Raw genomic sequence first — 14,832 nt, forward strand, 5'->3', positions numbered from 1 at the left:
GATGCACTCTGAAGCCAAGGTTCCTATTCCATAAAATAGATACATATTATACTTGTTTCATATATCCCTTTCAAAACATTTAATATTGTATTTTGTCATAGTTATTACTGTTATTTCCACAGAGTTTATGAAAATGATTTAGTATTATATTTATATGTAAAAATGTGATGATATTTGTACATCAATTCATTTCAGTGGAAATCATATGATTTAAAAGATTTTACTTCAAAAATTAAAACTTTCAATGAATTGTTTCAAAATTTAAATTAAAAAAAAAAACAAGTCACATAAAATGAATTGATCAATTAAAAACACCACTGCATCATTTTCACCAATAAATTGTCTGTTTCCATGGAAACCTGACTTGCCAATATACTGTTGTTATACACGTTCATATTAATTCTATAGTGGTAGAAAATATAGCATTGGAACTTAGGAAGCGCAAACACATATTTAGCAGTGATGACGGCTTTGAGGTATAAACTGCGTAATACCCAAATCATACTCGCAATCGCAGCGTGCATAAAAAATTGCTAATGACCAAACGCTGGTTGAGTTAAATGCTAGGTACAATTCAGTCGTGATTGACAATGTTGCTATTGTCAACTGGATGTTATTTGATGCTAGTGTCTTCTGAATAGCGATGGAAATACATCATTAATAACAAAGATACGCTCCTTGCAATTGCCTAGCATGATAGAGGCATTAGAAATAAATCACATTGTATGTGGTGGGAGCAAACTCTCTTGATTGCTGAATACTGATCAATGTGTGTAATCATACAAAAAACAATACAAGTTACAATAAAGTAATAAAGTCTTTCAAATTGAAGTATATGCATGCTGCATCTTTTCTAAAATATGGAAACTAAACACAAAATTTCAATTTGCTGTTTTGGTCTTGACAAATAAGCCACCAAATTCAATCACAGTAAACACAAAACACAAGCTTTCAAATCCTGACCTACAGAGTGTAAAAATATGTAATACAAAAACAATGTAAAAATTGTGATAAACTTAAAATACTGTGCACCATTTGCATTGCTTAAGGGTTCAATAATTTGTAGAATAAACTACCATAGCTTGAGTTCCAGCGGTATCTATATTATATTAGTGTTGTATGAACAGTAAATCAACCAACATCATCCATCTCCCACATAAAGATACCCTTCACCCACTCCTAATAAGGAAACACACAATCCTAATAAGGAAACACTCAGACTAACACTTTGCCTTTTTAATGAGCCAGTCGATCTGGACACACACCTTGAAGTGAGATCTTACTGGGCTATTCCAGTTGAAATCCATACACCCCTATGGATGACATAACCTTGATCTTCCACACAGGGGTATATATTTCAAGTGGAGCCAACCATTCAGGTAACCCCATTTGAAATTCACACTCCCTGTGATGAAGATTTAATTCATGTCCTCCATACACGGGGTGCCAGAATAACCCATTTTGCTACACTTCCTTCGGATGCTTCAATATGCTACAAGTTTAACTGAAATCAGATTATGTGTCCACCCAACATGCAAATCTTCAAGTGAAGAAGCTGATCTGAGAATACTAAATTATGAGAAGTAACACTCTGATAGCAAGAGTGAAGACATTATGTGACTATCAAGCTTGACAAGCAGAGACAAAAAGGCGATCTTGATTAGGTAATGAATGCAATGTCCTGTATAAGGCCATGAGAGGCCAATAGTATGTTCTGTGGACACAGCTCTGTTCTTTTTTGACAGTAGGATAAAGTGATATCCAGCAGCTTTTTGTACAAAAGCACCCTTTTGCATGATGCAAATTGCCCGATTATTATGGACTTTTTGGCACAGTTCACTGTTCGTCACATACACAGACTTGTCAGGTGGTACAGAAGTCACAATCCTGTTGAATCACGATACTAGAGCAGAGCCGACTCCAAATTGGTATATGCATTTGCTACAGAGTGCCGTGGGCCTGGCTGAACATGCTAGATTGCTTCATATCTCAGACTGAACATAGCTGAACTTATCTTTGAAATGAACCACCTCAATTTCCTGGCTTTGCCCTGGGAATGAACCCAGGACCTCGGTCACATTGACTATTGTACAGCTCTCTGGAGCTCAATTCCCAATGAAGGAAATGATTGGTTTATATTCCTGTAATCTATTACACAAAGGCTTCCTTTCTACCTTCACAATTTAAACTTACTACTTCAGGTAAACTTTATGCAGGAGTCCAATTTACTCATGATCACAATTGTTAGTCCTAAAGAATGTTTAACAATTCCATACTTGTCTGATATTTGACCCATTGGAACTTACTTGTTGTCTAATAATCTTTTTAATTTTTTTATACAAAACATGCAATTTATTTTTGTTGAAAACAATGCATATTTCATATATATTACCTCTGGCTGTATAATCATGCAGCAGCTCTACACATACACTCTTGCATTTACTTTGCAGCTATCAACAACTGGTTTATAAATAGGAATTTTTTGATATGAGTAACTGGCCTACAGGCTACCATTGTACACACTATAGGTCCGATGCTGTCAGACCTGTTTCTCTATTGCATGTCTTGGTCACAATGACAATGTTCATTGATTGTCATTAACAAATTGATTGTTCCATGTATGATCAGGTGATATTCCAGTTGAAATCCATACACCTCATAGGCTGAGTTCAAATAGGAGTATACTCTATACGGTATACGATATACGCTCATTCGATCAGGCTGAGTTCACATAGGAGTATACTATGTGAACTCAGCCTGATCGAATGAGCGTATATCGTATAGCGAATACTGTAAGGACAACACAACCTTATATCTCCCATACAGGGGTGCAGATTTCAAATGGAGTCACCCATTCAGGAAACCCCATTTAAAATTCATACTCCCTGTGTGGAAGATTAAGGTCATGGATTCCACAGGGGGTATGGATTTCAACTGGAATAGCACACTGTCTATTAATCTAGTCCTTTTGTAGTGTGTAAAGGATAACATGAAGCACCAACCACAGCACAACATGGCTTTGTTTTTATCCTCATTACACACAGTAAAGAGGCTTTATGCATATACAAATATGATACAGATATACATTATGATCTTTATAACATATGAAACAGAGTGATCTCCAGCCCCACGACAGAAATGATGGAATTGGGGTATACATTTGACACCCATACACCCTCTATGGAAGGCATTACCTGTGATCTTTTACACAGGAAGTGTGAAATTTCAAATGGAACTACCTGAATGGGTGACTCCATTTGACATCTACACTCTCTGTATGGGAGATTAAGGTCATGTCTTCCATAGGGGGTGTATGGATTTCAACTGGAATTGCCCATTAAGAGAAACTTGGTAATCTTAAAAAAAAAACAAATAGTTCCGAAACTTATTACGCCATATGATACATTTGTAACCGAGTTTGACTTGTAGGATGTTTAACATGATACAATATGCTTCTGTGACAACGTAATGATGATAAGAATTTAAGAATTACAATTCCATAATTTCTCAAGCAAATCCAGAGCTGGAGATCACATGGTTCACATAGGATTACAGTAGTTGTCTTCTGAAAGATACTGTTGCAGTTGGTCGTCAGTTGATTAACTGGAATGGCCTTTATTTGGTTATAATTTTGGAGAATGTGTTTCATAAAGTCTTCTGATCACTGGTAAGTTTGACTAAGTGTTAACCCAAATTATATCAAACTTAAGATTGATCACAAATGTTTGTGAAACATGCCCCTGGTCACATAGAAACCTGTTCTTTTTGATCCCAAAACCTACCAAGCAGTGTTACTCAAAAAGCACCAACAAATTTTTACATAGAATTTAAGCAGACGACCCTCTGTTTAAGCAGACGACCGTGTTAAGCAGCCGACGCTGTAGCAGACGACTCTTGTATAAACCAGCAGTGAAACCTCCACCTGTACATCCATGGCTGTTGTTTTGAGAGCCGCATTCTCATATTTACCCTGGAATCTCACTGCAAACACCTTCAGCTAGTTGCTATATCATTCACAACAATGCATGTTTGGAGATCTTAGCGACCTACATAATAGTCTAATTAGTGTGGATAAACAACTGTCTAGGAAATGTTACAAGAAGTTGTTTCTGTGCCATCCACATTGTTTTGGCATCCCCTCACAAGGGTTATTGTATTTACGTAAAGAGGCTTGTAGAAACGGTTCCCTAGTTAGTCCATGTGATTGGGTGCAGTGTTTTGATAATCCTCGCACTAAGATATCAAGACTGTTGTAGTTTCAATACATGCATGTGTGTACCACAACTAACTTTCAACAATTGATACATCCTTCAGAGTCTTCTTTGGACTCACACAAACCACTTATGATGTATAACACTTGAAGAGGTCCTGGTTTTCAGAGGGTTACTACCTTAACATGAAATCAACATGATAAAATGTGAAATATGAAATGGCTTGCATATCAAATATTACACTGACTGCATATATATGCTAGGAAGAATACAGGAAGTGGGCATTCCATGTCCTGATCCCAGTGCAGAACAAAATGCTACTTTAGATGCAAGTTTGGTACAGAGTATTACAAAGTCGTATGAGACTTGTTTTTAATACTACCAAATAAAACTCAAAATGTTTAATGAGTGTAATTTTGTTTGTTTGCAAATGTGAATTCAACTGTTTTATAGTCGTTTGAAATTTAGCAAAACAAATATGGAATATTACAATCTGCATTTCGTGTTCAAGATTTGAATTTGCAGTGCATTATGTTGTTAAACAAAGTTCTGCAATTTAAACAGGAATTGCAAAACATGCTCCTACTTTCCTGTATTTTCAAGCAATGCGTTATTCCAGTTGAAATCCGCACTCCCCCTATGGAAGACATGACCTTAATCTCCCGCACAGGGGGTGCAGATTTCAAATGGACTCACCCATTCAGGTAATCCATTTGAAATTCACACTCCCTGTGTAAAGGAACAAGATCATGTTTTCCACAGGGGGTGTATGGATTTCAACTGGAATAGTAGAATTGTGCAACCAAGTTAAGGACTCAACCCAAAGCAAACCAAGACTTCTCACTCATTGATTTTGACTACACATCCGTAATAATCTGATCTGAAGTGTCTGGTATCTTTGTGTACTGTTGTTGGTCCAATGATGTTAACGTGCTGGTAGTGGTCATGGTAGGGAGTTGAGTTTGCGGGGATTGCAGCTCGTCCTCATAATAATCATCTAATAACGTGGTTGTTTGTTCGTTCTGATGAGCTGGTACGGCTGGTATATCTGGCTCTGGCGGGATGTGTGTGATGGAGGCGATACGCTGCAATTCTGGCGATAAGTGGTCCTGAATACTCTGGAGATAGCTCTGCAAAAAACAAAAATAACAAAATAGTGAGTGATTTAAAGAAATTAAAAGGGAATGATATAAATGTTGTCCTTTTGGATCACAATTACTTTACAACATAATAATGTGATCCCAAAGCTACATTTATTTTATGTTTGGAATGCTAAAATTAAGTAATTAATTGATTAAAATCTATCATCACTTGATATGTACGAAGGCGTAGGAAAAAGGAAACATTCTAATATGCACAATTTCCTGCTCTCTACACTCTCATTATTTAAATGGTTTGCAAATTGGGTTCCAAAAATGTTGGCATGTGCAAGGGGGAATGAAGATTTTGGGCAGTCTGAGAGACAGGGGGCAGGCGGCGGGTGGCATGATGGTCAGAGAGAGCTGGCAAAACCGCTCGACCGTATGGCATTTTCCATACACTCGGTTAGTTTTGTGGGGTTCGATAATGATGGTTTTAGCTTGTATTTATATTATTTATTAACACAGGCCTATTTGTTTGTGATATTTCAAGCGTTTTAAAATGTCAAAATATTCCCATTCAATTACACGGTTGACAATGAAAATTTACTGAATTTAGAGAATGCACAGCGACCACCACCTGGGGTAGCACTTTTGGCAGGCTATTTTGACATTTTCCACCAGGACATATAATTATTGCAGTCCCTTAGAATGACAATGAGGTAGAATTTCATGACAAAGCTAAAAATCACATGAGGTTTAGCTTGAACAGCAATGATATTTAATGACTGATTAATACATTGATGCAAAACACAGGGCAAAACAGTCACAATGCAGAGATGTGCTCAAATGCTGAAAAGTTTATCTAAAAGGCTAAAAGCAGATATAAACCATTTGGAGTGAGGGGAGTAAAAATATGTAAAATGTGTAAAGTCATCCTTTTCTGTATTATCTGATGCCTGGATAGAAAATGGTGCGAATTTGTCACCAGCCTATACACATCATTCACATTGAAGTAGTTGACACAAATAAGTTGAATGGTTGCAAGATTTATCACCCACTATGTACTTTTACAGGTTTGTGCAAAACAAACCATAGCACCTGACTGAATCCGCCATGGTTGCTAGATGCCAACAAACAAGCACCATTGGGCTACTAATGCCAGAATGTGTTGCGAGTGTCACAACTGCATTCAAGTTCGGTGGATTTGACCCCAGCCGCAACCATAACCAAAACCTTGGTCTTTTACAACCACCCTAACCCACACACTAATCCTTACACTTGTCCTATAACTCCTTTACGACAACCTCAATCCTAACACTGCCAAACATGAAAAACCTCAATGCACAAACCAACTGGAAGGGTAAGTATATGTGCAAGTATCTCATATGATGCGATTGCAGCATCATTCGAACACATATGCACAAAAACCTTAGCTAGCCAAAGTAGACACCCATGGCCTGCCATTCCAATGGGTCCATGGTTCAAGACCGCACTGGAGAAAACAACTTTCCTCTTCACACCTTCTTTCTTACTTTCTTCTTTCTTTGCTTCCCCTTCCCCCCAAAAGCACCTGGGACATTAGGGTTAATACTATTAAAAGGTGCTGGTTGAACTTCACACAATACCAGCACAGCTTGCCACGGCAGTTTTTGTTTGTTTGTTTGTACAATTTCTTTGTGTTTTGTCCCATTTTGTTGTTTTGATGGTCTAAATATCACAATTCATTTGCACTTTGTGAACTACCAAGTTCAATTCAACCATGAGTTTTCATTTTACCCCAACTTATTTTCTTTTTCAGCAAAGTGCAAACCATTTGTTCTTTTTGATTAGTGTTATGTAGACTGATAAATTTTTGCATATTTTTATTATTTTAGCACCATCTGCTGCCAGCTTGGTTCGATGTAGTATGCCCCATCTTTACTCGCAAATATTCTGGCAACTTGTGTTCTTAGCATGACATGTTCATGTTGATATGGGTCTTGTTGTTATGGGTCTTGGTAAACCAAATCGAGTGGTAAATTGATTTCACAGTTGTTTCGGTCTGTCATATAAACTATGTGAACATGGGAGGTGAACTCAAATTAATGCACTTTGGCTGACTTTGTGCCAGTATTCTGTATGCTTGAATACAGGGTTTGATGTTGCAATCACTCTCTGTCGAGTGGTATGCCAAATGAAGCATTATTGCCTCAAAATGTGCGTAATTTTGGATAAAATTGACAATTTATCATTGGGAATGATAATTCTAGATCCCTTGAACTAATCATATTTGGTTCATTCAATATACTAAAATTGTGAACACTGATATCAATATAAATATTAAGAACAAGCACTTTTTGTGACAAACATTCAAATGTAGAAATTACTGACATGATGAAAGGAACTCACTAGTTTTCTGTAATTTCACATTATTGCTGTGAATAGGAGGAATGAGCCAAAGTACATCACTACCTCTGGTTTGTGATGTATTCTATTACATAGAGGCTACACCTATACAAGGATATGGTGGAAATCAATATTACTGCGTTACCTAGCAGTGCAAACATCAATTCCTGGTAGTGTAGCCAGGATTTTTTTTTTTTTTTTTCAGAAGGGGTTGGGGGGGTACAAGGTTACATTTGAGGCAAAATTGTCCAAAAAGGTAAAAAAAGCCTAAAAATCTTTAAAATTTTGGCAGCAATCATCCCACGGGATGATGTTTCACAGGACAAGCCTTCACTCCTCTTGGTTATGCCACTGTTGCATATAGCTTACACATCATATTTCACAAATAACAGCTTCTTTGGGGACAGCAAATTGCGGGGCAAATTCAAATCATATTAAATATACAAGCTTTAAGGGCTGGGGTATGAGCGTTTGGACAGTATTTATTTTGGGACATTAGAGCACATCAGACATATCGAATTGCATTCTGAATACTGAAGAATGTCATTCTGATATCAAATAATTTTGATTTTTGAAATTACGCAATTTAATACACATTTTATGGCAAATCATTAAAATTGATATTTTTGATATTTAACAGTACTTGAAGTAAACTTTATAAATCTGATGATTTATACTTAAAGTGTATGTAGGTGGGATGAAAAGCCGACGATCAATTGAAAATTTTGACCTTTAAGATAGAAGATATGGATTTTTTTCCCAAAACACCAAAAAAATTAGGTCTTTTTGGGAAAAATCCATATCTTCAATATGAAAGGTAAAATTTTCAATTGACCGTCGGCTTTTCCTCCCTGCTACATACACTTTAAGAATATATCATTAGATTTATATAATTTACTTCGAGGACTGTTATATATCAAAAATTGAAAAATATCAAATTTTTATAATTTGTCATAAAATTTGTATTATATTATGATTTTCAAAAAATGAAAATTATTTGATATCAGAAAGACATGCTTCGTATTCAGAATGCAATTCGATAGGTCTGAAGTGCTCTCATGTCCCACAAAAAAATACTGTCGAAAAGCAATAAACGCTCATTTTAGATCCCTTCATGACTTTACAAAAAATTGAGGCATTTTTCTGCTACTGTCAATTTTGAACTGTTTCGATTGTTCTTAAATTCATAATTTTGCATTTTCCTACATACATAAAATAAAAGAACTTATGCAAGCGATAATCACTTGAAATGAGAAAAATAATGAAAATTTCCACTTCAGTATTTCAGTAGATCCCATTTATCCCCAACCGTATTGGCCCCGAATGATTTTATTCAAACTCACATTAAAATGCATATTAATATTTTTGAAAACCTCCAGCATCAAATCTAATTGAATATTTTATGATGTCTGTTACATATTGTCTGCATATAAACCTATTTGATTTTAATATATTTGACTCACAATTGTCTGATCAGTAACTATCAGCTTAATTAGAAATACAATCAAATTTACCGTCAAGTTGATTGATATATCCCTTAAAAAATCAATTTACAAATGATTATCAAAATCATTCCAAATTGTATTGTTCCTTCATAAAATTCAATTAACGTAAGAAAATTATTTCCACATTCAAATTGATAAAAACACGATGCGCATTATGCTGTTGATAGAGACAACTGCATACCCGCAGGTAAAATACACATCATTTTACACTTCCTCCAAATTGCAATGTCAAATTTGGTTATTAAATTGTTGGAAAAAGCCGACTTTTTTAATAATCAGAATTTTAATAATATTTCAAATAATGCGAATGACATGTATATTGGAACAGCCTGTTAGCTGTATATACACAGCTTAACGACAATTTTGACTAGTGCCCTGGGATGGTTTAGTTACCAAATTGGTTTTTATATAGAAACATTATAAGATCAACATGAATTCAATTAGCAATTTGCAAATTAATATTTAAAATGACATGTCGACATTGTAGAATAAGAACAAGATGTGTATCATCCTATACTGTCATCAAGCAAAATGAGTCCCAAGTTGACAAATTTTGATTTTGAATTTTCTGTATCATCAATTAAAAACATTGTAAATACTAATTTTCTGTAATCTGTATCAACATTATATTTGGCAGTTGCTGGAGTATGAAGAGATTTAGTAAATTTTAAACAATAGCAAATAATTAAGAAATCTCCTAGCTTGTTTTTGTCATATCTCAAAATCTTTACCCACAACACCTGACTTATTGTGAGTGATTGCATCACACATACTAAAAAGCGACTGAATTTATGGGCTGTTTATTTGCGAATTTGACAAGAAGTTGAATTGGATCTTTAAATAACTGCAACATTTCTTGTTCATTAATAACACTTCATGACACAAAGTTTGAAGTAGCAAAAATAATTCTTGTAACTAAATTAAAAGCTTTTCACATTTGTGAAAAAAATGGTGCCACAAAAAATGACATGCGTTGGGGAACGGCAAGAGGAATGGAAGATGTGTCGTGTAATAATGTTCAGGAAACTCCAATCAAGAAACCTAATATTGAGATGGATTCAATCAACCCCATTGCAATGATTAATATTAGAAAACAACAGAGCCAAGCTTGCATGGGGACAAACTGGGTAATACTGGAATAATTACACCTTGATCAGTACCAAATAAGCAGGAATTGTTAGGCTTTTTCTACTAAAGATCCACTTTAAAGCGATGTAGTTGACCTATGTGTTCTGTATTTTGTGCATATAAACAGAGAGCAGACGATGCATAGGGCATGAATTCTTGATACTTCTTGTGAGATGTCACAAGAAAGTCTCTGAATAAAAAATAAAGAAATTAATCCGGGATGAAATTAAGGCGTGCCTATTTAGGGCTGATTTTTTTTATGTAGAAGAGAATAGTAAGCTGTATGTATAAGATCCACTTTAAAAGCGATGTTATTGACCTATGTGTTCTGTATTTTGTGCGTAACAGAGAGCAGACGACGCATAGGGCATGAATTCTTGACAATTCTTGTGAGATATCACAAGAAGATTCTCCAAATAAAAAATAAAGATAAATCCATGATGTTATAACGCCTGCCTATTTAGGCTGTTTTATGTAGAAGGGAATAGTAAGCTGTATGAATTACAGAATATTATGTAAACTTAGTATATTTCAATGCAAATAACAGGATGTGAGCATTTAAAGTTAGCATGATTTTATCCTCAGAATATGTCACATGCATTATGTGTGTGTGTGTCATTACAGCAGCTGACAATAGCTGATTGAATGTGTCACTGTATAAATGGCAAGGATTCAGCATGTTTTCCAGTATTATTTAATGTAACAAGATCATTGTCAGCTTTATTTGATACAATTTTCACCTGCTACTTGATTTTGGATATTCCAGTTAAAATCCATACACCCCCTATGGAAGACATGACCTTAATCTCTCACACATGGGGTGCAGATTTTAAAATGGAGGTACCCATACAGGTAAATCCCATTTGAAATAAACACTTCCTGTGTGGAAGATTAAGGTAAAGTCTGCCATAGGGTTTGCAATGATTTCAATTGGAACAGCCGATTTCAATCCTGCATTTGTAATTTGTAGCTAAACTTGCTACTTTTCACCTAAATTCAGAATTTGCCATTAGCAAGAACTGTCAGAACTAATTCTAATCAAAAATGTGCATCATCTGCCAATCAAAAGGCATCCAAATATGTTGAACCTGTTACAAAGTGCTATACAAATTCTGTATTGGGTGTCTAATCCACGGCATCAGCAACACTGATAACACCTTGCAGATGAGTACCTATCTGAGGCGGATCTGAGGTGTGCTCATACATCTCATAAATACATACTCTTCCTACTGCTAGATAGATATTATTTATTTCCTGCTTTAGGAAATCAGTGATGGCAAATGCCTGTTCTACTCTGCCACAAGCCCGTACATGTACATAGGATTTTTAGGGGTGCCAAATTCCCAAAATGTTTTCCACCTAAAAATTACTGACATGAAAAAAGTGCAATTCACAAACCTTAAAATGGATGGGGCTATTTTAAACAGTTTAACGCAAAAAAGTGGTCCTTTTGTAAATTTTTGGACATTTTCCCTCTAAAAATTTCACTTTTTTTTTTGTAAGTACCGGTTCTACTACCCAATGCTTTTCTTAACAAGATGAGAATGAGGCTTTGCTGTAATTCAAATTTCACAATATTTTTGCAAAACGAATTAATCTACAAGAAATTTTTTGTACATAAACATTATGGAGCCAGAGGTTTCCAGTGGTATACAAATCTCAACATTTTTGAGAAAAGTAGGGGGATGATGTTGTGGATCACGAAATGCCCTTTTAAGTGTGAGTTGTGACAAATATAACAAAAGTAACTCATCACCTAACAAACATGCACAATACATAGTTATTAGTTTTACGGATGATTTTCTCCCCCTCTGTCCATGTTAAGTCATTAAGAGGAAACAGGATTTTCAAATTGGTACTGTCAAACTGACATTCAGGAAATTAAAACCGTAGGCTATAAAATAGGATAACCTAATATCACCTCAAGTTACCTGATAACGTACATCCACATGCAGGGATTTTTGCTTAAGCAATGTGGCTCTCGAGTAGAAAACTTGGGGAATTCGCCGTGTGAATAATCTTTAGGATTTCAATCCTTAAGTTTGTCCCCAAATTTATCCCCAAGTGATCCTCTAATGGTCCTCCATGTCAGTCTGCCTTGTGAACAAGACTGACGTCACCAAGCGTCACAAAACTTGAGGATTCTGGACTTCAATGGAGTCATCTGCCAGACTTGTAGTACCCGTACTCGTACCCATACTCAAGTCCCAATTTATGTACCTGTACCCATGGCTCCCTATTTTGGGTTCGGACCAGTACCCGTACTCATGGCTAGGGACCAGTACTCGTACCCATGACCTGGGACCCGGACCCATACTCATGGCTCGGGACCCGTATCAGTACTCATGGCGGGTCCCAATACTACAAGTCTGGGACATGCAGTTGGGGATTAACTTAGGAATTGCAATTCTCAAGTATGCTGAACCTCGAGAATTCTACGATCGTCTGAACATGCCTAATGTTTCCAAATCATACAGACAGCGACAATATTTTGAATACAAAACGTTAAATTTGATCAATCAACTATCGCAGGAAATAAGCAGACACTTGTGTTGATTTCCAAACATATCTCATCAAATATATCTCGCATCGCTTTGTGTTGTATCCTGTGACAATCGCATTATCGTTGTCATTATTTGATTGATGAAATCTGCCATTCAGTTTGTCATTTGTTGAAATCAAACATTTCATAATCATTGTATGTATGAATTTTGTACTCAATGCAGTACATAATTTCTGAAATGTATGGTAATTAGATGCATTGAACTATTCCAGTTGAAATCCATACACCCCTGTTGAAGACACTTCCTTAATCTCCCACACAGGTGTAGATTTCAAATGGAGACACCCATTTAAATAACCTATTTGAAATTCACACCCCCTGTGTGGGAGATTAAGGTCATATCTACCATATGGGGTGTAAGGATTTCAACTGGAATAGCTCAACATCCAGCTTCATAATATTTCACAAAGACCGACAATTGGGATTTGAAGGCTTACGCTTGATTGAAATTCAAATTTGCAGATGCGATATATTTTCTGAGAAATATTCGCCAATGTCTTATAATATTGCATGATAAAATTGATTTAAAAAACAACAGAGTAGACATATGTACCTGAGATAAATGATTTCTTGCTGAGATTGAATTCTTGTTTTCACTTTGAATTTGTTATTCTTGAGAAGGGGTCATTCACTTCATGTTACCTACCATGTATCCAATCAAAACAAAAAATTCATTGTAAGAAGATTTTGGTTTGAGCAGTATCTATGGTTTGAGGAAGCCCAACAGATTTACGTGAAATAGGCTTTTCTATCATGGAATGTAGCACTGCACTTGTTCAAAGTTTGTTTGGCCAAGCAATGCATTGGTATTGCGATGATATCAATGATATGAAGCACAATCCCAGTGCACACGTGCATGCCCTTATTTACCATATCATTCACAAGTTGTTTACAAACACACAGCTTTGTTTTCAGTGACACCCAACATGCCTTCACCCAAACTTTCTCTTTGAATACTTACTGCAGATACCACATCACCGTTACATCTGCGCACTTTGTAGAGGTCCTGATATTTGGCTAGTCGCTCTGCTCGCGTCTCTCGTTGACGAATCTTCTGCAATTCTACTCTCTTCTTGGTCTTGGGTGGTCTTTTTATAACTGAAATGGTACAGATAGACATGAAATGTTCATTTGTTACAGCTATTCGCATGGTTTATCAAAAAAAAGTAAAGGAGATGATCCTGTATAATCCTGTAGATGTATAGATCTTTATGATGTCATATTACCCACACTTTATGAATAAACTGTTTACTTAATGTGTTCTCTCTGCTGCTGCTCAGATGATTTATGACTCCCATGTTGTTAAGTGACTATATATAGAAGTTTCATGTCACCGGAGAGTAAAATCGCACTATGATGTATAAACGACCCAAAATTGTGGGTTAACTAAAATGAAATGAAATCCTGCCCTTTAGCTAATGGACTATAAAAAGGGTGGTGAATCCTGAAAGCAGTGCCAATACTATCAAAATTAATAGGATTTCTGTGAAAATTTAATTTGGAAAAAACTTTAAATACCAGCACATGTATCTTGTAATGTAGGTTAAATGAATATGAATATTGTATGAAATTCATAGAGCTATCCTTGATTGAAAAACACAGTAAAGTCATGAATATACAAGATAAAATTTCTGTGCCTTGGCACATTACCAACATGACGCACCAACAGTTTTAATTTCTACTTTTGACAATTGCATACAGTTTTTGGCGGAAAGGTGAAATTAGTCACCATCCATGCTACCTTTTCAATTTTTTTTTGGTTGAGTTCAAGAAGAAAGAACATCACCAGATCATACTTTTGTTCAAACCACAGAATTCCACTGCAAGAACTCTGCCTCCATATAGCCCATACTTACAATTACAGGAAATCTTACATATTGTATTGTCACCCATGGGGATCAAATAGTGTACGGCTAGCATTTTTCAGCAAATGCTCGAAACTGGAGGATAATTGGCAT

At 35.8% G+C, this 14,832-nt stretch overlaps 1 protein-coding gene across 1 annotated transcript in view; it reads right to left on the bottom strand.

The window, feature by feature from the left end:
- Positions 1–3,724: 3,724 nt before the first annotated feature.
- LOC140151095 (transmembrane protein 198-like) overlaps positions 3,725–14,832 on the bottom strand; it is a 108,611-nt gene continuing 97,503 nt past the window's right edge. Inside the window, 2 exon segments of the mRNA XM_072173310.1 lie at positions 3,725–5,341; positions 13,836–13,972. Of these exon segments, the coding sequence (XP_072029411.1) occupies positions 5,069–5,341; positions 13,836–13,972 (410 nt within the window). The 3' untranslated portion in view covers positions 3,725–5,068.

This window comes from Amphiura filiformis, chromosome 4 (assembly GCF_039555335.1).
Source record: "Amphiura filiformis chromosome 4, Afil_fr2py, whole genome shotgun sequence".
Lineage (NCBI taxonomy): Eukaryota > Metazoa > Echinodermata > Ophiuroidea > Amphilepidida > Amphiuridae > Amphiura > Amphiura filiformis.